This window comes from Callithrix jacchus, chromosome 1 (genome assembly GCF_049354715.1).
Source record: "Callithrix jacchus isolate 240 chromosome 1, calJac240_pri, whole genome shotgun sequence".
Taxonomy (NCBI): Eukaryota; Metazoa; Chordata; class Mammalia; order Primates; family Cebidae; genus Callithrix; species Callithrix jacchus.
The window spans coordinates 95,509,559-95,536,884 of NC_133502.1; the positions used below are offsets into that span (position 1 = coordinate 95,509,559).

At 44.1% G+C, this 27,326-nt stretch overlaps 1 protein-coding gene across 1 annotated transcript in view; it reads right to left on the minus strand.

The window, feature by feature from the left end:
• Positions 1-1,154: 1,154 nt before the first annotated feature.
• The window catches only part of ENTREP1 (endosomal transmembrane epsin interactor 1), a 63,864-nt gene continuing 37,692 nt past the window's right edge, over positions 1,155-27,326 (minus strand). The window contains exons 4-11 of the mRNA XM_035302890.3: positions 22,596-22,724; positions 20,981-21,088; positions 20,714-20,847; positions 14,580-14,709; positions 14,331-14,409; positions 12,428-12,580; positions 9,921-10,213; positions 1,155-6,879 (exon numbers count right to left, since the gene is read on the minus strand). Coding sequence (XP_035158781.1) covers positions 6,676-6,879; positions 9,921-10,213; positions 12,428-12,580; positions 14,331-14,409; positions 14,580-14,709; positions 20,714-20,847; positions 20,981-21,088; positions 22,596-22,724 — 1,230 coding nt within the window. The 3' untranslated portion in view covers positions 1,155-6,675. The remainder of the gene's footprint in view (positions 6,880-9,920; positions 10,214-12,427; positions 12,581-14,330; positions 14,410-14,579; positions 14,710-20,713; positions 20,848-20,980; positions 21,089-22,595; positions 22,725-27,326) is intronic.

Below are 27,326 nucleotides of genomic sequence, written 5' to 3' on the forward strand. Positions count from 1 at the left end.
ATGTAATTAAACAAGAGAAATCAAGTAGAATCATAAGAACTGGTATAGAATTGTGAAGACTACTGTGAAGATTATTTGAACTAAGTTAATAAGATAGTCCTGGATGGGCTCACAATAAATGCTAGTCTTTTTTTTTTTTTTTTGGAGACATGGTCTCTCTCTCACCCAGGCTGGAGTGCAGTGGCACTCCAGCCTCAGCCTCCTGGGCTCAGGTAATCCTCCCACGTCAGCTTTCCAAGTAGCTGAGACCACAGGTGTGCACCACCCTGCCTGGCTTTTGTGTGTGTGTGTGTGTGTGGAAACAGGGTCTCACTGTGTTGCTCAAGCAACTCTTGGGCTCAAGCAATCCTCTCACCTCAGCCTCCCAAAGTGCTAGGATTACAGGTATAAGCCACTGTGCCTGGCCTCCTTATCACTATTTCTAAGTGATTCACTGGTATTACCATTTCAGCTCCCTATGAGTTCCACTGGTGTCTTTCTTTTGCCTCCCCATAGTTCCCTGCCACAGCAGTCTAGAGAAGAGCAAGCAGTCTGCTATGATGGAAGGCCGGAGAGACAGGCTAACATTGTGACATGCTGACGCTTGGCGCATGTATGAGCCCATGCAAATCTTTTTACCACTCCAGATGTTAGTCTCCTCATCTACAAAATGAGGAGAGAGGCCTCCATGCCTGACACCTCTCATATTTTGGTGTATGATTACTGTTTGCTTCCACCAAGCAGATATGGGATGGCAGGAGAAACAGCTCATGACCAGAGCAGAATAATCCCAGAAACTCTCCTTGCCTGGAATTCTTTTCTGCCTAATATGAGACCCTGCCCCCATTATGAAATGTTCCTTTGGGATCAGAATTCATGAACAGTATCTAAAAGATTCTGGGAAAGCCTCCATAGACCTGGGACCTACAGCCACTTTGCCAGAGAAGAATGATGACTCATCCTGAATTTTGGCTCTAGCTTCTTTGTTAGGGCAAAACACATAGATCCTGCCAGCTGTTGGAATGAAAGGAGCATTTTTCTTGAGACAGTGACAAGCCTGAGGCAAGGGACACAGTGTGATGAGAGTTCCCACTCAGAAACGGAGGTGCTCCTTAAGAGTCTGACAAACCCGCCCCTTGATCAAACTTGAGTAAGGCTTCTCTGAGTCCAGTGTCTTTTTATTTTTTGATTTTTTTTTTTTTTTTTTTTGAGACAGTGTCTCACTCTGTCACCCAGTTTGGAGTGCAGTGGAGCAATCATGGCTCAGTGCAGCCTCAACCTCCTGGGCTCAAGTGATCCTCTAACCTCAGCCTCCCAAGTAGCTGAGACTACAGACAATGCACCACCATGCCTGGCTGATTTTTACATTTTTTTGTAGAGACAGGGTCTCACTGTGTTGCCCAGTCTGCTCTTGAACTCCTGGACTCTAGTGATTATCCTACCTCAGCCTTCAAAGTGTTGGGATTATAGACGTGAGCCATTGCATCCTGCCTGAGTCCTCTTTCTGACTTTGGACTCAGTCCAGTTTTAGAAAGAATTCTCTGGAGTCAGTTTAGCAAAAATCTCCTGTCCTTGTATCTGATCACATTCCTCATTCCCTACCCTAATAGCTTATCACCCTGGCCTGCCTTCAGCAAGAATCCTAGCGAGTTGGTCTATCAAGAATTGCCCTAGCCCTCTTTCCTCCTAGTACTTTTCTATCTACTGAACCCAACCTTGCTCTGTGGTCATATAAATCTCCATTTGTCCTGCTGTGTCTGGGGTTTAATCCTATTGCAGAACCCCACTGCAGTGGCTCCTGCTTGAATAAAGTCTTCCTTACCATCTTTTTTTTTTTTTTTTTAGACAGAGTCTCACTCTGTCACCCAGGCTGAAGTGGAATGGCACAGCTTGGCTCACTGCAACCTCCACCTCCTGGGTTCAAGTGATTCTCCTGCCTCAGCCTCCCAAGTAGCTGGGATTACAGACACCCACCACCACACCCGGCTAATTTTTGTATTTTTAGTAGAGACAGGGTTTCACCATGTCAGCCAGGATGGTCTGGAACTCCTGACTTCAGGTAATCCACCAGCCTTGGCCTCCCAAAGTGCTGGAATTACAGGTGTGAGCCATTGAACCCAGCCCATTACTATCTTTAACAAGAGTCATGAATAACTTTTCTCAAAGAATTCCCAGGATGGTGAATCACCTGCTGTGTGAGCCTGTTTGATAATCAGGGATGAGAGATCCTTCATGCCAGCCTCTGAGAATCCAGGCGTGCACCCGTTGGTCTCAAAGTCACCCTCTCTTGGCTCCTCCTCCCTGCTGGGGCCTGGGCACGGTTCTGCAGCCAAGAGGAAGGTGGCTTTGCATGTGTAATTTGTGATTTGTGTCTCCTGTTCTTGTTTAGCATTCTTCCCTCAGCCCTGGCCCACGGCCTGGTACTCTGGAGCTCCATAAATACCTGTTGAGTGAATGAAAGGTTGAAGACTCCTGCAGAGAGGAGTGGAAGAAAAGTGGTGTCTTTTGGCCCCAGACTTGGCTTTCTTTGCAGATGCCTCAGGGAGGAACAATGAGGAAACAAAGATGGCCTTGTCCTGGGCCCTTCCCTACTGGCCCCACCATCCTCCTCTGCATCCTGAAGGGCCTGGGGGAAGGTGGAGATGGGCCCCTTTGTTCTGCTTCCAGAATTCCATTCCTCTGGGTAGAGGCCTGGCTGCAGCTCTCTCCTTCCTCTGCCAGTTCTTCCTAATCCTGGGGGACTCGCCAAAGCCTCGGACCTTCGCACCGCGGGCCTCGCTGTGAGGATGGGTCTCAGCTCACAGGTAGCCTCACAGATGGACACGGGTGCAGAGGAAAGAGGGGGTCTCCACCTGTTCCCTCCCAGTCCTCTTCATCAGTGTCCCCAGCGCCTATCACATGGGACAAATGAAACTGGGAGACTCCATCCAGTGTGGGAACCCAGGTGAGCACTAATCCAGTGTGGGCTGCAGGCTTGGTTTTCCCTGGTCCCTGACATGAGTAAATTCAGAAAACGAGGGTAACTGTTTTGAGATGTTAACTTGATGGAATACTTTTATGACCATTGAATCAAATAATTTTTAAAGGGTTTGAATGGATTATCAGACCATGGAAAGATGGAGGAAATGTGAATGCATACCACTAAGTGAAAGATGTCAGTCTGAAAAGGCTACATAGTTCATGATTCCAACTGTAGGACATTCTGGGGAAAGCAAAACTATGGAGACAGTAAAAGGATCAATAGTTGCCAGGAGTTAGGGGAGAGAGGCATGACTAAAAGAAGCACAGAGGATTTTTAGGGCAGTGGAACTACTCTATGTACCACTACAGTGGGGCATACTTGTCATTATGCATTGTTCAAATTCATGGAATGGACGACACCAAGAGTTAACTCCAGCCAGAAGTGCTTGTCTCTTACCCTGCCCCATTCTTAGCACTGAGCCTCAGTTTCCTCTTCTGCAAATTGAGGAGGTAGCATGATCTGACCGACCCAATTTGATAGTTCAGCAAATGTTTGGTTCTTCTGACAAATACAGGCAGCCTCTAGCATGAGGGGCCATAGACTCCTCCTCCAAACCTCACCATCAAGATGCTCCCATGAAAGCAAATCTTGGGCAATTCTACCAACCAGACACACTCATTAGCAAGACTACACACAACAGTTCGTATGCTAGGGAAAGTCCTAGCTGTCCTCAGACTCTCAGACATGTAGCTTGCTTGAAAGGTTGGGGCTTGAGGGAGCAGCCCACATCCCAGTCCATCCTGTGACAGTGTCACAAAGTGGGGACCAGATTCTTATGTCTCATTGGTACAGAGGCAATGACGACTGTGTAGTGCTCCTAGCTGGCCACATATCATGAACATTATTTACTTTACCAGTGAAAACTTATTTCAACATCCCTCATGCTAATTAATCAACCTCTGGTGTCATTTTGATACCCACATTGGAAATGTTTTATCAACACCTCTGGACTGTGGATTCCTAAAGAACACCAAAGGCAAAACAGCTGCCCTCCCTATGGATATTCAGTTAACCTATGAGCATGTGTGTCATTCTTAATGCTTAAATATTTAAAAGTATACTACCATCCAGATGAACTAGCAAGGAGATAAATCACATGACCTCTGAGTTCCCCCCCATGCTAAATATATAAAAACTATTGTATTACATTATATATATGTATATGGTTTTGGGGTTTTTTTGTTTTTTTTTTTACTTCAATAGTCCTTAAAGTCAGGGAAGGAAGACAGAAGTAGGTTTTCAGATTTCTCCAATACCTTCAAGTCCTAGAATTACATGCCATTTCTCAAGTTGCAGGGACAATTCTATGAAGCCCCCCTTGCTCCTGGTGTCCATCTAACTAATGCTCTCAGACTTTATGCCTCCTTTCCTCTTCTGGCTGGTGCTGGCAATTTCTCATTCCTTGGGATGACTGAGGCCATCTCTGACTGCCCCCCCAAGGCTAGAAGCCAGACATTGCCCACACTTGTGGTACCGACCTGTCTTCCTTGAGCCTTTCACACAGGGAGGCCTGTAGTGGCAGGTGGAGGTGTGAGCAACAGGGTTCAGAAGGGAAGGTGGGAAAGAATGCAGCTGGGAAAAAAACAGAAGCCCAGAGAGGTGAGAAAGGCCTAGCCAGGTCTGAGTGAGGGAAGGGAAGGCTGGTCCCTTGTCCTGCCTGGCTATGAGAGAGGGACAAAGTAGTTGGCTAAGAGCTGTGGGGCCTCACCTGGAGAAACCAGTTTGGGGGTACACAAGCAGCTGTGAAGGAGAGAAGAAACTAGACTGGGCCACATGGGCAGTCCACGGAATGTCAGAGCGCTGCAGTGAGCCCTTCAAACAAGGCAGGGGCTTACCCAGGAAGTGGGCCAGCCCACAGTGGACAGTGGACAGCTGTGGTGCTGACAGGACTCCTAGAGAAATGGAAAGATCATGAGCCTGAAGGGGAATTCAGTTTCTGGGAATGAGAGAATAAGAACATAGAAAATGTCATTCTGAGATGTCACTGTAGATCTTCCCCAAACACAGCTCACCCCACGCAAGGGCCCAGACCCCAGCCTGTTGGCAGGCCTCCATCTCTGCCCCATTTCCAGGGCTGTTTCCACAGCCCCCTTCCCACCCCAGCTCAGCACCTCCACATGGGAGTCTTGCCCTTCCTTTTCTCCAGTCCTTGTCCCCACAACAGTTCCCATTCTGGCATGCTTTGTTGGCTTGGAGCCAGGGAGTCTCTGGTCTGAGGAGGTAAGCTAGAAATCTTAACAGCCCTTTCTCACAGAAACATGAAATGGCAAACCCACAGCTGTAGAGGGACCACAGGAAAATGAATGAACCTCATTTTCCACATCTGTAAAATAGGGACAATAACAGCTCTTACTGCCTATGCTGTCACAAGCATAAAATGGGAGCGTGTGCAAAGCTCTTGGCCTAGTATCTGGTGCACAGGCAGTGGCCAGCAAGAAGCAATATTCCACCTCCTATGTAACCTCTTCACTCAGTTCCTCACCTCCACTCATGGCTGGCCTAAACTATTCTCCATGCAGCATAGTGATCTGAAAATATGCTGACATCCATCACTCTCCTGAAAACTCCTCAACCGTATCTCATTGTTAGCAACAGGCAGTCTGTGCAGCTTCTGTCCACTGCTGCCCTGACTCAGGGCTGTGGTCACAGTGGCCTCTGATGTTCTTCACCTCTCTCTACCTGGAACATTCGTCCCTGACCCTCTAAGTTGTGACTCAGCTCAAGTGTCATTTTCTCAAAGAAGTTTCTCTAACCACCTATCTATTCAGCAATCATCTCCAATCTGTACTTTGATTTTATTGTTCATGATCCCATGAGAAGGCAGCTCCATGAAGCCATTGAGCCAAGTTCTTGCTGACTGAATGAAGGACACATGTTATCCATGGGCTTTGGATGCTTTATAAATTAAACTGGTTCAGTGGCCTGCATGGTGAGCCTGACCGTCACAGCTCCAAGTTCCCAGCCCTCTGTAAGGCAAGGCCTGGCCACCTGAGTATAAACAATTATTACACATCAAGCCTAGCGGCCCAAAGTAAACATTTTTATTCTTAGCTCTGCCTTAGGGGTCTCTAATTTTGCAAGCATGAGTAAATGGAATCAATAATCCTCTCCTTGTATGTCTTGCATTAAAATTTCTCACTTAAAAAATTTCCTGTTTTGTCTAAAGAGTATGATTTGAGGGTGACCTGAAACAAGCTTGAGGCTTGTGGACACATAGGGTTAATCACCTTATTTCCTGCCAATTCACCTAGCAGTGAAAGGCCACAGGCAGCTAAAAATAGCAGCCCAGCAGAGCTGCCCTTCCAAGAGGAAAAGAACTTAGCAACAAAGAGAGACTCGAGGGGTAAAGTGGGCAAAGAATCATTAGCCCAGTTTCTGCCCACGCCAGGACATGTGACCCTTGGGAATGCCACGAGGCCCAGCAGAGGAAGGAGAGGATCAATGCTTTCATAACCTCCAACTCCGTGCAGCCCAAACCCAAATGGGCCTGGGCTGACATGTGCATTTACCCCTGAATGCCCTCGGTCAGCAGACATGGAAGCCAACAAGTGTGAAAATGTGTCCTCCACAGTGCTCTTTTTTTTTTTTTTTGATGGGGACCCCAGCTCCCAGCAAGGAAATGGCAGAGAGGAGGTGAATCCTTCCCCTTGGAGTGGCCTTCTGTTTTCCAGGGTTCACAGGACAGTCTCTCGGATGACCCCAATGAGGCTATGTGGCCGCTCAGCCTCCACTCGCCGGGGCCTCCTCTCAGCTTGGGGCCTCCCCGCTGGTGTGAAGGTGCTCAAGTCGCCGCAGCTCTGGAGGTGCAACAGGCCAGGCTGTCTCCGCGAGGGCAGCGTGTGGGCCCTGGATGTGCTGGGCTGCAACGGGGCCATTATCTTTGGGAGAAGAGGAGGTGGGGAGAAGTTAAGTAAGTCTTACCAGATGTGGCTCTTTGACTTACCTCCCATGTGTAATTGCTTTAAAAAAGAAAAAAAAAGACATTTTCCCAAAGTGGAACTCACTTGGAATTCTGGAGGTTCTTTGAATGTAAATTCTCCAGATGTTCTACCATTTCAGCTGTAGACCCATAAGCCACACTTAACTGACTTGTTCACGGCAATTTCCTGCTTTAACATTCTTCTCATCACTTTTCTCTAACTTCTCCAAAGTCTACGTCAGTGTTCCCTGCTGGCATCTGAACATTATAACTGAGTCGGGGAGGGACAGTTACTGTCAGAAACATAGATTTCCAGCTGAATTGCCACAGAAATCCCATAGCAATGGGGACAGTTAGCCTGGACTCAGGCTCTGGTGTCTGTATTTTTCACAAGAACCCAAGTGAGAACCACTGATCTGGGATTGGAACCAGGTGATGGATGTATAAAATGTTGACCAAAGTACAGGCACAGTGGCTCATACTTGGAATCCCAGCACTCTGAGAGGCCGAGGCAGAATTACTTCAACCCAGGACTTTGAGACCAGCATGGGTAACATAGTGAGACTCCATTTCTACAAAAAAAAATTGTTTTTAATTAGCTGAGCATAGTGGTTCATGCCTGTAGTCCCAGCTACTTGGGAGGCTGAGGCAGGAGGATCATTTGAGCCCAGGAGTTCTAGACCAACCTAGCCAATGTTGCAAGATCTTGTCTCTACTGGAAAAAAGGAGAAAAAAAAAACTTAGCTGGGCATGGTGGTGTGTGCCTGTAGTCCCAGCAACCTGAGAGGGTGAGGCCAGGATCACCTGAGCCCAGGATTTCAAGGCTACAGTGAGCTATGACTACACCACTGCATTCTAGCCTGGGTGACAAAGCAAGACCCTGTTTCAAAAAAAAAAACCTAAACCATCCAATGATGCTTCAAATGGATCTGATAATCCTTTAATAACACAAAACCAGGCCAGTTGATTTGTAAAAAGTCTTCAAGAATGATTCTTTTGCTAGATCTATTTTGCAATGTGTCACAAACATAATTTTGAATATATAATATCACTTTGTAAACATGGCAAAAATATGAAAAATCCCTCATCCAACTGGGATTTAAGAGGAGAGAACTGTCCAGTCAATGTTTTAAAAATTGCACAGCCATGTCTATATGACCTATAATACTGCTAGCAGCTTGGGAAAAACTTGGGGCTTTTTATTACCAAACATCACAGCACAATCATTTGGATGACGTTTTGTTTCATTTGTACCTTTCTGAGCTTTGAAGGTCATTAAAAAGTTATTCCGCCAAAGATGGGAAATTAAACTTTATCAACAGTCTACTAATTACATTTGTCTTTAAGGTCTGTCTTGTCTCCTGATTCAGAATAAAAGTTCAACATTCATAGAAGTTGACTGTGTTACATAGGATAAGTGGTTTTGATATCAGTGAAAATCAAAATGGATCTAAAAACTCCAATGTGCGAAGCTGCAGTCCTTGCCTCCTCCTGCCTGGGAAAAGGTATGGCATTACAAAACCTCACCTCTAAGGTCCAGTCCTGGAAGGCCCAGCAGATGGCCCAAAATATATCACAACAATCTCAGCACCTGAACTTTTAACCTGTCTGAAGCACAAAGATCTAGCAAACAGTTGTAATGATAACATCTAGTGAACCGTACAAGTGCTTGTTCTTTTTCCCCGAGCTATTTCCCAGGGAGCAAAACTTTGCAGAAGGTCCAGGCCCACTGCCTGGTGAATGCTCCAGCTCTTACTTTATCAGAGCTTGGCAGCCTTCCAGAAGTGGCTCCTGTTTTGGGGCTGTTGGGGCCAGACAGAGGGAAGGTGACAGAGAATGATAACTGGAGTAGCTAAGGGACACCAGGATGTAAAATGTTTCCCCTACCCAGACTAGTAACTGGAGCCTGATCCGGAACCATCAACTGATCAGACTTTTTAGGGTCTGTGGTTGATGTACCTCTTCATGCAAGTAATCAGATCATTCCTCCCCACTGGATCCCCTGAGGGACTGGGAGAGAATTTGGCTTCTGGCTTCTGTTAAGAAGAGGCCAGCAGGTAGAAAGAGGGAACAGAGGGAAAGTGAGAAGGGTATTTACTCAATCTGAGTTAAAATTTTACCTATGATCCTGAAGTTGGTAATTACCCTAAGAAATTAGCCCACTTCAATTGAAGAAGCATTTTGGGGGCATTTAATGCACAAAGACACAGAACCACATAACATCCAAATGCCATTGTGGGATGCTGTCTACAACCTCCACCCCACTACCTGTAGCAATGAAGCAAACATCCAAAAGGGAATGGCTTTTAAAAGAGTTGGAGAGAAGGCTGTTACCAGAAGGAAACTCCATTCATTCAGAAATAAAGGTACAGAGACTACCTAGTCCAACCCTTTACTTTAAAGAGGAGAAACCTGAGACTCAACTGGATTATGTTCATACCCAATTCTATCTTTTCCCCAAGTGGCTTCAGTTTTGGGGATTGCCTTGTACTTTTTAATCTATAGGAAGAAAAGGTGTTTACTCCTTTAGGACCTGTTTGCTTATATATCTTGCCAAACATTTCATGGTAATGTGAACAGCTCTTAGAATCTTGTCAATATTAAAATTCACCTATGTCATCATTTTCAAAGGGCTGAGAAAACATGCCCCATCAAAGGAAACCTTCAATTCAGGAAACCAAATGTTGCATGCACTCCACACTGTCCATAGCCTTTGTTCTTATTCCTAGAACACATTCTTTTCTTTTTCCAGACATCCTTTCACATCCCAGAAAAACTGGGTTTTCTTCCCTTGAGCCAAGGATGATGTAGGAAAGTCACCACACTTGAAAGGAAAGCTCCCTGGCTTCCTCTCTCTCCCTCCCCTGACCTCCCAACCACATTTACCTGAAGACTGTTACCATGAACTTACTCTGCCTCAGACAGGAAATCGGAGAAGCCACTTGAGCTGCTATGAAAATGAGTTATCTGATTCATGCCTGAGATTAATAATAAAACTACCTGTTCTAGGAAACTGGCACTTGTGATGGCTTCCTCCATGTGCTCCTCATCAGACTTCAAAACAGATTTAATGTTTTCTACAAGTTCATGGATGTCTGGGGTCATGCTACAGGAGGACTGCTCCAGGAACCTCGCCACCAGCAGCTTGGTGTCCATGTAGGATCTGTAATCTATCAAAGACTGCGGTCTGCATCGCGAAGCTCTCAATCTCAGGCCTCTCCTCAAAGTCACCGCAGCCAGATCCAGTCTCCTTTCAGTCTGTGTCGCAGCTTCACAGCTGAGCACTGGGGCAGCTGTTGGCAGAAACAAACAACATGTACCCATTGGCCAACCCCTTTTGAACACATGCCTGTACCTGAAAGCACAGACCACAAAACTCAACATGGAAGCATCTGACAAATGCTGATAGCCATGCACACCCTGCTTTTTATCTTGCAGAAGTGGGGAAAACAACTATGATACAAAGTTATTCCCTGAATCCAGTTCCAACTGGATATGGTCCAAAACATGTAATGGTGTCATGTACAACACCACCCCCAAGGTAAAGCCAGATGGTAGAGAGGAGAGTCCAGAATGCAAACCACAATGAAGTAAGTTTCATGGGGTATGACAAATAGATGGGGATGGATGGGCCAAGCAGGAAAAACGTGGCTGACCAATGAAAGGACATTCCAAGGAGTGAGGATGAAGCAGTCACTTAAGAGAGAAAGGGGCTGAAGAGAGACAAGACTTGTCAGATGAATGTAATGCTCTGGTCACTTTGACTATACCTTTGTCCCAAATGTCCTCAAGGACATTGTACTGACTTGCGTTATTGATGCTCACACCATGGATATGAGGTAGATCTACAGCTATTACAAAAAGAGAAACTTAGGTGCAGAAAAAGTACACATCATTTGGAAGTCAACAGAGGGCCTGGGAAATCCATCACAGGCTCTAATCTCCATGGCTACCTACATTAGCAAGGTTGTAAAGACCAGCAGAAGGCTTCTGCACTGTGAAGTGGGTGAAGCAAAACTCAGATCTGGTCATTATGCGTCCAGAAGCCAGCCAGCAGCCTTCAGTGTACACAACACTTGCATGTTCAGTCTACGAAGGCCTGATAAGCAGAAATTTAGAAATTCAAAGAAGACAAGAAGCAGGTGAGAGCAGGTGGAAGAAGGGGAGCACTCCTTTTCCTCTGGAGAAAGGCAGGTGTGGGGAGCTCTAAACCAGGATTCAAGACTGTCCTCTCAGGCAGCCATGTGCATGTCACAGAGAGCAAGAGTCTTTCAGAAGCACTCGCCAAAGACACTCGTGTGTGAGGACAGAGTCAGGGTCTCCACTCTTCCACTAGAAGGCAACCTTGTGCCTTCCACAATGGAGGGCTCCAGCAGCTGCTGTCCTTGTCCCTGCAGGTCTGCAGAATGAGAAAGGGTTCCAGAGAGATTTCCCTAAGCGGTGCAAATGGCTAAGTTTCCATTGAGGCTGGAGTCCTTAACTTGCCAATGTTGGGTATAGAAGACCCACAGTGAAGGCAGGTCTTGGGAATCAGAAGCCAGGCTGCCCGGCCACTAACTTTCAGAGACTCAGTACCAGGCGGCCGGACTTCCCACTCAGAAGCCACTGTAGAGACAGGAGTGTTCTCTCTGGCTCGCACATGGTCAGTCCAGAGCTGTGGCAAGTAACACACTGTCAGAGGGGCAGAACAGAGACTGCAAGGGCTCAAGGCAGGACCCTAGAGAGAGCAGGGTGGAGGATTATCAGAGTTTTATTTGCATAGAGTTTTAGAAGAGCAGAGGTCAGCTCTGCTAGACTACTTCACAAGAAGCCAGTGCTGGTGGAGTTACAGGAGGTTTTAATTTTCTTCCTTTAGTTTCTTTACTTTTTATAATTTTCTACAATGAAGAGATATTTGGAGATGTTCAGGTATTCATATATTCAGAAAAAATCATCAGTGTTGTTACTTTAATTTTTTTAAATGTTTAGTTATTCAGGTAACGTCTATACACAAACTGAACAGAGAGAGAGAGAGAGAGAAAGGTGAAGTGTGTGGGCATATGTATTTCATTCTATCAAAGTTCTAAAAACAAGGTCAGATTTCAAGAATTCAATCTACTCATACATAGTAAAAATATAACAAATTATAGAAGAGGGAGTATACAAAAATCCTTTTGACATTTTTTTAAGAGAATGCATATTCCCATAGGATTGCAGCATCTAGAAATCATAACTAGGTGTGCATAATTTTCTTCATGTAGCACCTAGCACAGTATCATGTACAACCAAATTCTTTTGATGACAATGACTTAAAAAAAAAAAAAAAACCCTACCATCCTTAAAAGACATGACAGTTGTATATTCCTAGCATACATGTAGAATATTTTACTTTCCCAAGGCCTCATAAGCTCTTTCGAATAACCACTTCAACTGTTGGGTCTTGAGCTGGCCAGAGCCACCTGCCTTCACCTGGCTCCTTTAGACAAATAAGCACAGAGTCCTACGAAGAGCTTGGGGAATGACATCACCTCTCTCCTCGGAATGATGGAGCATGGGGTCACTCTTCGACCTCGTCCTCAGGGGTGGGAGGGCTCTGTGGCTTCTCACAGGACACACCAGGGTTGAACTGGGAGTTGGCATGGATGCGTTTTCTTCTGCAGGTATGTTAGGAATGTCCCCACCTGATTTTTTTTTTAAAGAGGCAAAATATAAATTATTTCACCAGCTGTGGTCCTCGAAATGGACAGGAAACACCTGTGAGCCTAAACCTGCCAGGGCAAGGGTAATGTAGTTAATAACATTTACTCAGGCTGCTGGCCCAGTAAGTTTTTATATCACTGAACTATGGGAAAACTTGCCTTTCCAAACCACCCCTCCATGCCTAAAACAAACAAACAGAAAATTTAAATCCAAGAGCAAAATAAAGGAGCCATGCCAAAATGTCAGGGTTTTTTTTCCTAAAGGTGCTTAGAATCTTCTCCAGGGAAGCATCCTGGGGCAGTACTGAAAAGCTCCCTGACAGCTCAGGATAAACCTGGTTCTCGGGAAGCTAATACCTGGACAGGTGAGGTGGCTGCCCTGTGGGCTGAAGAACCCCCAGATGGCTAAGATAGAGAGTCAAGTCGCCACTAAAAAATCTGTAAAACCCCACTGGAATTGGATAATATATGCTCATGAAAATAAAATCACACCATTTGTGAGCCTGAGTTGTAATTCGGGAAACTGTTTTAAAAAATGGAAAGATTGACTAGGTGCGGTGGTTCATGCCTGTAATCCCAGCATTTTGGGAGGCTGAGGGTGGGTCACCTGAGGTCAAGAGTTCCAGACCAGCCTGGCCAATATGCTGAAACCCAGACTCTACTAAAAATACAAAAATTAGCTGGGCATGGTGGCACACGCCTGTAATCCCAGTTACTCGGGAGGCTGAGGCAGGAGAATCACTTGAACCTGGGAGGTGGAGGTTGCAGTGAGCTGAGATCTCACCATTGCACTCCAGCCTGGGCAAAAGGAGCAAAGCTCTGTCTCAAAAATAAATAAATAAAAATAAGATAAAATAATTAAAAATGGAAAAATTATGAACTTAGGAGACAGAACACTGCTTCATAATTCTACTTAGGATGGAAGGTGAACAGAGCACAGAGTATTACATTACAAATAGTACTGCTGAAAAATTACCTCCATCTAAAATTGCTAAGAGTTGATCCATTATTTATACCGTTTGCAATTTTGTCCTAGTGGACAATTCTCTGGGCCACTTAAAGCCTCCCCAAAGAGAGAAGGCCATAACAGTATTCCCTTAAATAACAGTGATAAATGTAAACTGGCTCTAGTACTTACTATAGTCCTGAAAAATCAGAATTCACTAGCTGCTCAGACAGCATGACCTGGGCCCTAGGTTATAAATGATATAGCACAATCTCATCTCAAACCACTCTGCAACAGAGAAAATCTTTTTCTCCTGCCAAAAGTCTAGCTAATTTTTAGGAGGAAGAAAATCATATGTCAGGAAACACAGGAATACCAAATCAAACTCTGTAATCTATTTCATGGTTCCTGAGAGCAGTTTGGCTCATAAAAAATTCTAAGGATATCTTTTTTCAGTTCACATATTTTCTCTGATTTATAAGCCCTAATAGTTGACGGTATTTTTGTGCCTGGAGAAAAAGATGTAGCTTGAACTATTTGCTGCAAGAATATCTGCCCTCCAACAAAACACCAGACAGGATCATTATTTTATCATGGCTATTTTTTTTTTTTCATTTGTAGAGACAGGGTCTCTCTATGTTGCCCAGGCTGGCCTCCAACTCTTGGCCTCATGTGATCCTCCCACCTTGGCCTCCCAAAGTGCTGGGATTACAGAGATAAGCCACCTTGCCCAGCTTATTTTATCATGTTTTAATCTACTGAATCATGTCATAATGTATCTACTACCTTGAGTCACTTGTGTGCAGCACAGATCCAATGGGATCACAGCAGCTTCTGATCCTTCTGGCATTTGGAATGAAGATCCCTGCATTGCAGGAAAAAAGAGGGTTATTTTGTGGATGTTTAATTCAGCCCTCATCAGACTCAATGAACTCCTTAAAAAGATGTATAGGGCCCAGTCTCCTCGCTGTTCTCTGGGGATAGGGGTACTGTGTTTCCCACTTGCAGTCAATGTACTTAGAATCAGGACGGTACCTGCTCCTGGTCCATCTGGCTCACCACAGCTTCATACGGCGGCGGGGGATCCAGAGGACAGAACACTTCCACACCTTTGATTCGAGCTCCATAGATATGTGGCAGGGGAATAACATCAGGACCAACCATCCTAGGAAAAGCGACTTGGCATCAGAAAGCATGTTCTACAGCCTGGCCATGTGACTGCAATGATGCCTGGATACTGACTTTGCCCTAAACCACGGGGAAAACCACTTACCTCTCCATACCATGGTCCCCCAGGCCAGGAGAGGGAGAATAATAGAAGCTGCTCTCTGATGGAGTGGCCAGAGTTCCTTAAGCAAATGACAGTGTATAAAATGCAACCCCATCATTCCACTTAAACCCATCAGTCAAAAAGCAAACAATAATCCATAGAGACATAGAACAGATTCGTGGTTGCCACGGAATGGGGGAGAAGGGAATGGGGAGTGACTGTTTGATGGGCAGGATCTCCTTGAAGTATTGAAAATGCTTTGGAACTAGATAACAGTGATGGTTATGAAATAATGTGAATGTACTAAATGCTGCTGAATTGTATAATTTGGTTAATTTCATTTTATATGAGTTTCATCTTAATTTTAAAAACAACTAAGGATTCAGGGAAATTCAGTTATTTCTTACATTCCGTATGGCTCTTGTTTTTGTCCTGTGGCTAAAGAACTGTCAACAGCAAAATTCAAAATAATAGCAAAATCCTACATAAGATTTCTCAGCAATGTTGATAGAAAATTCCACAAATCTCTGTTCAAGGTGCTAGATGATCTAGATAAGGAAGAATCTAAGTTTTAAAATAATTTATAAAATACATATACAATCCAGAAAACCTGTATTCCACGACGGAGTATCAGAGAATGAAAAAAAAAAAAACAGAGCAAAAGTTTGCCTGTTCTTAAAATACAAAAAAGAATTTTAGAAAGCTAAAAGAAATGGATGAGAAAACAGATTCTTGGGCTAGTTGCTTGCAGGCACTGCCTTTTGGGGAGAGGTGTTCTCTGAATTTATAGTTGTTTCATTTTATTCTTTGTGGCCATGTACAAAATGTGATTGGTGGAAGAAAAAATTTGAAAAGGATGTGATCTTCTTTTTTTCTAACAACACAGCTTCTGGAATTCTGGGATTGAGAAGAATGAGACTCTGCAAACTGAGTGAAATGACGAGAAAGCACACTCTCATTTTCCTTTATATTTGTCTGTTCATAAGCAAGGATCTCATTCCCTGCTTGGCCTGAATGGGCAGGCAGAAGGTGATGTGCTAACACCTCAAGTGGGAACGTTTTCAGGTTCAGCCCACAAAACGTCAAGCCTCCAGCTGGAAGCGAGGCACTAGCACAAAGGGTCCCTTCGTGAGGCAAAGTTATCATGAAAGGGAGATTCTCTCCTGAGAGCAGGTCTTGCCAATGGGCTTCATTCCAACTCCCTTATTCCACTGAAACTGTTTAAGGACTATAAATGCTGAGTGACTCTGAGAAGCCAGATGCTTCCTGGATCTAAGAATGAAAACCCTTTCCTGGCCAATGAACACTGAAATTTGTTTTCATCTATGAGACCTATAGACCTCTTGTCCTATCCAGAGGGCCAGCCTTCTATCTTTAAAGAGCATAGGCCTATGAGCCATCGTCCTCGCACTTACAAACACTTAAACTTTTTCTCCCCAATAAATAAAACCTGTATTTCTTCACTGCTGTGTCCCCTGCCTGGAAAGTTTATCTCCCCAGCTTTGGTTGTCTGTTTGTTAGCTCTGATGGTCCCCGTTTGGCATTCCCAACGCAATGGCCACCTATGTGTCTGGAGAGAGGAGAGGGCTTGCTGAGGGCTAACAGGTCAGAAAAACAGTCTCTGTTTCAGATCCTAAACTTGCAGAATTTCTTCCAGAAGAACAACTGGGGAAAGAGGGGGCATACTTTATCCAAGTTGATCACAAAATAAACAGCTTCTATGGTAGTTATGATAATCCCCATAAAAGCTTTGCTTTGAAGGAAGATGCTGCTAGAGTTGACATAGAAGGAAAGACCCTTTCCTATTCAGCAATCTATTTTATCTCATTTGAGTAAACAAGGATCCATGGAGGGAAATGGGTCTGCTACATACTGGCAGGTTGTTTGTTTGTTTGTTTGTTTTGAGATGGAGTCTCTCTCTGTCACCCAGAAGCTGGAGTGCAGTGGCGCAATCTCAGCTCACTGCAAACTCTGCCTCCCAGGTTCATGTGATTCTCCTGCCTCAGCTCCCAAGCAGCTGTGACTACAGGCGCACGCCACCATGCCTGACTAATTTTTAGTAGAGACAGGGTTTCACCGTGTTAGCCAGGATGGTCTTGATCTCGTGACCTCGTGATCTGTCCACGTCAGCCTCCCAAAGTGCTGGGATTACCAGCATGAACCACTGCACCCAGCTGGGGTTTTTTTTAACTCTTCTTTCCTCAGATCCCCATGGCTCTCAGCCCTGGTAAGGTGGGTAGAATCACCTTGGGAGGTTCTAAAACTATGGATGGCCCAGGCCTCACTTCTAGAAATTCTGCATTCATTGCCTGTGGTGGGACTCAGAAATCTGACCATTTTCAGTGCTCCTAGGGCATTCTAAGGCAACACCAAGATTGAGCACTATTGAAAAGGAAATGGATAATGATGATTGAAATTAAAACCTTGTTCTACTGGGCAAGTTGATCAAATTTTTACTAAGAATGAGGGCCTTCATAAGATAGTTGCCTAATATGGTCAGGCTAAGGTTAAGAGCTAAGTGTTTCTTAAGAGTAGGACACATACCAAGAGCATTTTAAACTGCAGAACTAACACTGGGAAAGCTGGGTCTAAGCTGTTCTTTTCAGAAAGCTTCTTATGTTCATTATCTTATAACAATACTCCCCATAGCCATGTGACAGCGAAGGTGAATGAGGAAACTGAGGCTCAGAAATGGTGAGAACTCATCCTGGGTCACCCTCAGCAGAGGACCTAGAACCTGGGCTCTTTCAAGTTCATCACCAAGTCTCCAGGAAGCCTTCACTCGTACAGGCTCAGGAGCACTAAAGATGGAAATTCAAAGCATGATCTACTTTACTGCTACAAATAGGCCTTGAAAACTCACTCAAGGGGAATGCAGCACTGAATACACCATTGACCAAAGAATCCTCCTCCGTCTATGCTAGAAAACTGTACCCTGTGACTGGGCACGGGGTTCCTGCATGGAGGGGGAAGAGGGAAGTGCCCTCTCTCCAACCTCGATCGCTGAGTACTGGCTCAACCGCAAGATCACCCAGGTTCACTTGAGTTTGGGTTTGGAAATTCTCAGGAAAGGAAATGAGTGGGGTTTGGGGGGCTCTGCTTTAGGAGATGTCCATGTCAACCACATCAATTGCCCGAGACACCCCTGCTCTGTCTTCAGTTTTATTTAACATGCTATATCCCCAGAGTGAAAAGCAGGTCCATGTTCGTGAAATAGGTTGGAGACTCCTTGATTCCTGGATCAAGCCAACTTCTGAGAACAGAGACATCCTGGAGTCATGGAGGTAGGGTGCATGGCCCCTCCTGTCTTACAAATCAATTCACAAAGTAGCCAACCCATCTTTGGACAGAAACCTCAACTGCAATCAGGCTTCCATTTATGACAGTAACACGAGAAGCCTTTTCTCAAGGAAATACCAACACATGAAGTGGTTGTATTTATAGAAGTTAAATAAATAACCCCTTCTGAGAGGTCATAATACCTTACAGGAAATGGGGACCCTCTGTTGTGTGAAAACTCTGAATAAAACTGGTCATAGAAATAGTAACAAACATTCGTGAATATTCTTGCCTGACTGCTTATGAGAAAGAAAATTACTAATTGAGGTTAAACTGTAATATCTATAAAGCTGATTTATACTGTGAATCGAGCAAATTATTAAATTTTTTGATAGAACATGTATCTAAATGTGAATAAACTCAGCCCTTTTGAATAAAGGAAAGTGGACTGCACTCTGATATTGGTAAAATTGTTAAAAATCAAGGTGTTTGCCCATTGTTAATATAATTACAGGGCTCCAGGCAGGTATTTTGGACTAGGCAATGTCTTCTTTCTCACAAGACTATAGTGATTTAACTCCCTCCTTCCACCTTCTTTCTAGAAAGCTCTGAGTGATAAAGCTCTTAATGAGAAGCTTGTCTGTTTTCTTCCAACCTGGATTTGGCCAGAGGCTGTCTCAGGACTCAGAGAGACAAATCCAAGGATGCACCCTGATCTTAAAGAGTGGAAATATCTGCACTGAGAAGCAGTATTATGGTGGAGCCGAGAAGAGAAAGGAAAGCGAGGAGACAGGAAGGTCAGAAGCACTCAGAGCACACTGCGGGATGGCACGGCTCCTAAACCCACATGAGTCACTTTCCCTTTCTGCCACTGCACGAAACTAAATCTATCTATTGCCTCCTCCTAGGTCAACGGAGTGCTCATCTGCAACCTCAGCGCCAAGGAATTCTTATTGGAGAGGGTATTTCTCATTCCCACTATGAAATATCAGTCATTTTTGCTGTCCTCCAATGTACCCTCTACAGACAGCCTGAGAAAGGGCTAAGATTTTTACAAATGTGTCCTCAGGTACAGAAAGAACTTGTGTTCTGCTGCCATACCCCTTCTGCCTCTGTCATTCTTGGCTCCTTTCCTGAAAGATTAGGGAAGCCATCCCAGCCCCTGAGGCTTCAAAATTCCAGTAGAGGCCACTCCCTGAACACCAGAGAGGCCAATTGTCCCACGGGCCTAGCCCAGGCCACCTGTCACCCAGCTTATACCTCCTCCAGCTTTACGGTCATCTCAGCCCCTGCCTGGGCAGGTGGGCAGGGGAGGGCATAGAGGTAGGGATCGGGTATAACTCTAAGAGACAAGTCAGCAGCTAACCCACGGAGAAGAACACTAACAATGTCTGGGTGGCCGCCCCACTAGTGACGTATCTCAAAGTCACATACGGTTGCCCTGGATATTAGAAAATGCTTCTCTAAAAACCTTAAGCTCAGCACCAAATTGGTTTGATCAGTCTCTACATGTACTACAGCAATTAAAAAAATAGACATTTCTGGCCCTCTGAATATGAAGCTAAAGACACTAGTCTTTCTGTGGAATTTTTCAGAAGTTAAACAGAGGTTTGCTTATCCTTTAAACTTTAAACTCAGCTTAAGGTCACTTCCTCCAGGAAACTATCTCTGACTGCCTTACCACTCTGGGTTAGGTGAACCTTCTCTGTGTACCCAACATCCCTCTTTTGAATACTATTGTGATCCTTCCAACATTTTAATGACCTAGACTGTGAGCTCCTTAATGTTAGGGGAGGAAGCAGGTCTAGCTCATTTTGAATTCCAATAACCGAGCACAGCAACTACTAAGCAGCAGAGGATTCTGTTTGTTAAATGAATAAAAGAAGTCTTTCTTTAAAAAGGTTTGATTCTAGAAGTTGCTAACAATCAGACAAATGTGTACGGCATTTCATTATACCAATAATAATCCTTGATATTTAAGAAAGTCAGAATTTTGAGCTTGAAATTTGAAAAGCAAAGTAAGGATGAGATCTATTTTTTCTAGACCTGGGAGATACAATTAATAATTAATCTCTTTTTAATGGCTAGGAAGAATTTCATGATTGGTGAGACCTGCTGATGGTGTTACAATGAAACATCGATTTGGCCTAACTGGAAGTGTTTCCAAGGCAACAGCGACTCTCAATCATGTCAGATTACAGCTGTTATCTCCCTGGGTGTCCGTTTTCCTATGAAAGCTAATTGAAATTGAAAATGTCTAACTTTAGGTTCAAAGTTTAACTTTTCTTTGGATTCATCTGGTTTATCAGACAAAAAGAGACAGAGGAAGTAAGACAGATAAAAGAGAGACAGAGAGAGACAGAGAGAATAGAAACCCCTGAAAAATAGCACATTAGTTTTCAATTTTCTAAAGAAGGCTGGCAAAGGTGGACTCTCTAAAAGCCAGACCTCAGGGTTCACCAGATGATTTTGTCACTCACTGGGCTAATGTTCCTTAAGTCAGGCACAATTTTTCTTTTTCAAAGAAAAGTCGGATCTCATGCTGTGAGTTCTGGAGATGCTTCAGTCTTCAGAACCCACAGCACCCCACTCAGACTGCAGGGGAACTCAGGAATGATACCTGCGGTTCATCCGGGGTGTGCACGAGTAAAATGTGGCAAAATAGGAAGGGGGAGGCACAGGCGGCACAAAGTCATCAGGGTCGGGAATGCGTCCATGATCCTCCACTTCTTCAGCAGAAATCTGGGATTCATCCTGATTAAACAGCAGCTCAGTTAGTCAACAGCCTTCCTTACAAAGGCACGGGCAGAGAGGCAATGGATGACAGGAAAGGGTCCATGGGCTGGCTCCGCGGAAACATGGGCATGGGGCCCTTGTGTAGACTTACGATGCAGGATCTCCTGGTTGCGAATATCTGGAGGTAGCGGAGGGCGGCGGCCACCAAGCAGACGGTAGTGGTCAGGGCATTCAAGGCACACAGGGCAAAGAGGACTTTCTGGGGCAAGGAAACAATGGCACCACTAAGTACTTCAACACGCATGACCAGAATACGATGTAAACAATCTTAAAAACGATAGCAACACTCTCTCCATAAGACAATTCTCAGGAGAGGCTGCACGTAAAGGACTTAGATGGTGTTTAGTTCACGGAAAGTGCCCAAATAAATGCTGGCTAGTATTATGACTCTCATGCAATAATGTGTACTTTTTAATTCCAAAAAGCTTATCTTAGAAGCTCCCTGTCATAGAATGACCTGGTATGACAGTACTTCTCTTTGCAAGCATCAGAATATTGTCAGGAAATGTTTCTTCCAGGAGAGCAGTGAGTTTCTCTTCTGAGGCTGATGTCTCCAGGGATAGCAATTCCCAGCCTCCTCCCTCCCACAGCCTCCCACCAGGACAGCGCACTGCTTAATTTGTGGCCACTGATTCTATTTCAAGAGCAATTGGCTGCGCTGCCCCTTGCACTTGATGAGGACGCTGCAGGGGCCAGCCCAGCCAGAGTGTATAAAGGACTTGTCTCCACTAAACACACATCTCAAAATAGCAGCAAAGCCTATTCCAAAGCTTCTGTTGCTACAGCCCTGGCTCCTTTAGTGGGCTTTCCCCAAGCTAAGTCCTGGCTCAGAAAGTTTGGGGGTGACTCAGCTACCAAAAACGCAGAAGCCATGGAAAGCAGGCCATCTCTACATCCCCCACACCCCAGAGCTGGTAGCTTGGAACAGCTGTCTCTTTGCTTGGAGATTCTTCCTCCTCACTAAAATGAAACCCAAAACAAACATCTAAAGAAAGCCAGCGGAAGTGGACTCTCTAAAAGTCAGACCTCAGGGTTCACCAGCTGATTTTGTCACTCCCTGAGCTAATGTTCCTTAAGTCAGGGCACAATTTTTATACGACTCCCTGATGAAGGCTAATTGTGTATTTCTCTTCAACTGGGATCATCTGTTTGTTTGTTTAATCTCTTTGGCTTATTATAATTGTTGCTTATTAAACAAGAGCTAAGGTGCTTCAATTCCCCCTATATTTTCTGGCCAGTCTCTCTCCTTAGGATATGTATTCCAGACTGGTAGCACTCAGTGGTCCATATGACCCACATAAGCAAACAAATGAGTATCAGAACAATGACACAGGAGTGTGCAACTTAAAGGTTTTGCTAAAAGCTGCACCATATACACGTATGTATGTATACATATGTGCGTATGCATATGTGTGTATGTGTATACATACACATACATATAGTCAGCTCCTTTCCATTTTTTACTGTCTTACAGTTCTCCAACGCAAAGAAAACTATTCATACATAGTTTAACATACATAATAACCCGTGGTTCTTTCTGCATTCAATTCTGTTTCTGGGTACCAATGAGGGGTCGCTCACATGTGCTTTCCAGCAGCTTAATTGTTTCAGGGAGATAACAGAACATGAATATTTCACGTAACTTTGCCTTTTTTGGGGGCTCCGTGGTGTATTTATCAGTGGGGGTGGGAATCTGTTCAAGGTACCTTAAGTAGAAGGTGAACAGCACTACAAGGCTGAACTGGAAAGAGTTTCAAGGCATTTTCTTTGTCTGTGCATTTGGCTGGTTGAAATTCTTCACAACAGAAGCAAATCTTGCCTTCACCTAAGTCCACCTTAAGGGAGGAAAGGCAGAAAAATACTTTAATTATTAAAGAAAAAATCCCTGGCTCCACCATGGAGCACCAATCCTGTAGAATGAGATATGGCAGGGTTCTGTGTCAGGCAATTCCTGTTGGTCAGGATGGGCTAGGGTACGGCATGATCAAACAACTAAAACGTAAATTTCAGTGGCTTTCCCAACAAAGGGAATTTTAATATTCCTCCTCTCTCCTTTAAAGTCTCCAGCTGAGAACCTCCTGTTTTTATACTAATCCTGTTTAGTACTAACAGATAAGCAGTTAAATGAGATGAAGTATCAGCCTGCATTCTGCTCATGTACATGGGTCCCACTCTTTCCCAATGGGAACCAAATTCACTTTTTTTCCCCAACACAATGCACTCTGATTTTCATTTTCTGCACTTGGTGTAAGCCTTAAGATCTTAACCTGAAAGCTCTATCTCTCTCAGACAATGCTAGGCATCATCTTATAAAGTACCGCCTTCCCAGACAAGTCCACTCTTGACACAAAGCATTCAGGTAAGTGGGAAACCAGGCCTATGTGGGCTGCACACACGTGAGTGCTTTATTCATGTGACATAGATGCCCCACTCGTCAAAATTTCAGCTACCTGCAACCTCTGGAGTGAGCCAGTCTGGACAGCAAAATTTTCCAGATGGATGAAATTTAATTCCTTTAAACAAATCTATTTGAAAGTTTACTCATTATGCAAATGATCATGAATACCAATTAATTTGCCCACTGGATACAAAGAAGCCCTGAGACTGTCTGCAAAATGATTCCAGGCAACTGTGCCCTATGTGTTACTGCTCCCCTATTCCTGATCCTTGGGGAATCTAATACCTTCACCTCCATTCTTAATCCCATCTCTGCCCAGTATTTCTAAAACCTTGTTCTCACTTCTCATCAGTCACTTCAGCCTATCCACAAACAAATCTGTAGAAGTCCCCCTGATGCTACATAAGGAGGATTGGCCCTGTATTCTTGGTGCTTTTGCCTGAAGACATCAGAGCCTTGGCTTCCTCCCATCGCCTTTCAGCTGTAGTGTTCTTAACCCTACCTGCACATTCGAATATTCTGGAGAGCTTTTTAAAAAATGATGATGCCATGCCAGGTGCGGTGGCTCACGCCTGTAATCCCAGCACTTTGGAAGGCCAAGGCGGACAGATCCCCTGAGGTTGGGAGTTCAAGACCAGCCTGACCAACATGGAAAAACCCTATCTCTACGAAAAACACAAAATTAGCCAAGCATGGTGACACTTGCCTATAATCCCAGCTACTAGGGACTCTGAGGCAGGAGAATCACTTGAACCTGGGAGGCGGAGGTTGCAATGAGCCAAGATTGAGCCATTGCACTCCAGCCTGGGCAACAAGAGTGAAACTCCGTCTCAAAAAAAAAAAAAAAAAAAAAGATGATGCCATCTTTGGCACTCAGGAACTACAAATTAAAGTGACAGTGAGCTCTCACTTTGACGTCATCAAACTGGCAAAACATTAAAAAGAGTGAAACTCTCTTTGCTGAAGGAGATATGGAGAACCACTAGTAGAAACTCAGTCACTGGTGAGTTTAAGCCCTTTAATGAAGGAACTCACTTCCCAACAACTTTGGAAAACTCTTGAGCACCACATGATCCAGCAACGCCATGCCTAGGTATTCACTCAAGAGAAATGAAAACTGCCTCCCCGAAACAAAAATGTTCACAGCAGCTTTGTTCATAATACTACCAAACTGGAAACAACCCCAATGTCCATCAATGGGAGAACAAAAAAACAAAAACAAATTCTAATATTTTTATAAAATGAAATAGTGTTCTAAAAAAAGGAACAAACAACAGATACAATATAAAAATATGAATGAATTTCAAGAACATTATACTGAGCAAAAAAGTCAGACACAAAAATGTTCAAACCATGTGACTCCACGTATATGAAGTTCAAGGACAGGCAAAACTAACCTTTGGTGAAAGAAATAGAAACAGTGGTTGCCTATGAGAGAGTAGAGACTGCCTGAAAAGAGATACCAAAGAATTTAGGGTGATAGAAATAATGTTTGGAGTATAACAAACGAAATTTGTATGGAATATAGAGATTGTTTGGAGTGTAACATGAGTGTATACATTTGTCAAAATGAATGTATACATTGGTCAAAACTTATAATGAACTGCACTGCACACTTAAGATTTGTGCTTTTCACTGTCACTTTTACCCCAATTTCAAGATGATGTTTAGAATAATAAAATGGTTGAATTTGTAATAATAAACGAGACAAGCAGGAGAAAAGATATACTACTGAGAACAATTCTTTATCTTGGGAACCTGCTTCCTCTTAGGACTAAAAGTCTCCCTGAGGATATACCAAATGATATTAATGGCAGCACTGTGTCTACTGGCCAAAACCCAAGCCACAACAGACAATAACAAAACAAGGAACTAACTTGGTAAAAGAAATGAAGGGTCTGTATTTAATCTATCTCTAAGTGATACATCTTTAAGTGATAAAAACAGGATGCAGGAAAGTACATACAATACACCCCATTTTTTTTAAGTCATAAAACACCCCACCCCATACATATTTATGTAAGATTACATGACCATGAAAACATTATGAAATATAATTCCCCAGCCTGTTACTAAGGATTTGGGGTGACAGATGTGGGCAGAGCGGGAAAGAGGAGAGAAGAGCAACCCCTTGCCCAAAAAGGCTTCATTTGTCAATAATTTCCCCAAAGGAAAACAACAGTTATAACATTATCCTGGAGACTGATCCAAGATGGTTCAGTCTTGAACCCGATCGATAACAGCTCAGGATTGCAGCTCTCAGTCAAAGCGCAGAGAACTAGAGGACGCCACACTTTCAAATTCTGGTCGCTCACGGAGCAGAAGATCCCCAGTGGAGAAACCATACGGGTCGCCAGCGCGACTCTTGTGGCCGGCGGGGCGGCTTTGCCGGCACCTGGGCGCGGCTCTCGGAGCAGAGTAAACAGGGCCGGCTCCCCTTCTGACTGAGGTTTGGAGGACCCACACGGGTCCCCAGCATGACTCTTGAGACCGGCACAGCGGCTGTGACGGCACCTCAGCACAGCAGCTCTAGGCGCAGAGTAAATGAGACTGGTTCCCCTTCTGACCGAGGTTTGGAGCCCCGGGAAGGCAGAGTCGCCCATTACAGACACAAGAAGGAAGCCAGATAGGAGAATCCTGGGCAGAAAAGCACCATCAATCTTAAGGCCGCTGTTCTGGCCCTGGGAACTAACAACTTGGACGTCCAATCAAGAGACCTAATCTGAAAGTTGGTAATTTCAAAGACGACAGGAGGATAAATTTACAATGATGGGAAGAAACCAGCGTAAAAAGGCTGAGAATACTCAAAATCAGAACGCCTCTACCTCTAAAGATGATCACAGTTCCACATCAACAATGGAACAAGGCTTGATGGAGAACGAGCGCATCCCAATGACAGAATCACTCTTCGGGGAATGGATAATAAGAAACTTCTGTGAGTTAAAAGAACATGTTGTAGCCCAACATAAAGAAACTAGGAACTTTGAAAAAAGGTTTGACGAAATCCTATTGAGAATAGACAACTTAGAGAGGAATATAAGTGAATTAATGGAACTGAAGAATACAATACAGGAACTCCAAGAAGTATGCACAGGTTTAAACACTCGAATTGTTCAAGCAGAAGAAAGGATATCAGAGGTCAAAGTCCAACTTAATGAAAGAAAACAAGAAGACAAGATTAGAGATAAAAGGATAAAAAGGAATGAGCAAAGTCTCCAAGAAATGTGGGACTATGTAAAAAGACCAAATTTACGTTTGATAGGTGTACCTGAATGCGACAAAGAGAATGAATCCAAGCTGGAAAATACCCTTCAGGATATTATTCAGGAAAATTTTCCTGAACTAGCAAAGCAGGTCAATATTCAACCCCAGGTAATACAGAGAACACCACAAAGATATTCCTCAAGAAGAGCAACCCCAAGGCACATAATCATTAGATTCACCAGGGTTGAAATGAAGGAGAAAATACTAAGGGCAGCCAGAGAGAAAGGTCAGGTTACCCACAAAGGCAAGCCTATCAGAGTTACAGCAGATCTCTCAGCAGAAACTCTACAAGCCAGAAGAGAGTGGGGGCCAATATTCAACATCCTCAAAGAACAGAACCTTCAGCCCAGAATTTCATATCCAGCCAAACTAAGCTTCACAACTGAGGGAAAAATAAAATATTTTATGAACAAGCAAGAACTCAGAGATTTTATTACCACCAGGCCTGCTTTACAAGAGCTTCTGACAGAGGCATTACACACAGAAAGAAACAACCAGTATTAGCCTTACTAAAAATATACCAAAAAGTAAAGAGCACCAACATAAAGAAGAATTTTCATCAATGAATGGATCAAACAGCCAGTTAACATCAAATGGCAGTAACCCTAAATTTAAATTGATTAAATCCCCCAATCAAAAGACACAGCCAAAACCCAAGGGCATGTTACATCCAGACCTGTTTCACATGCAAGGATACACAAAGACTCAAAACAAAGGGATGGAGAAAGATTTACCAACCAAATGGAGAGCAAAAATAAATAAATAAATAAATAAA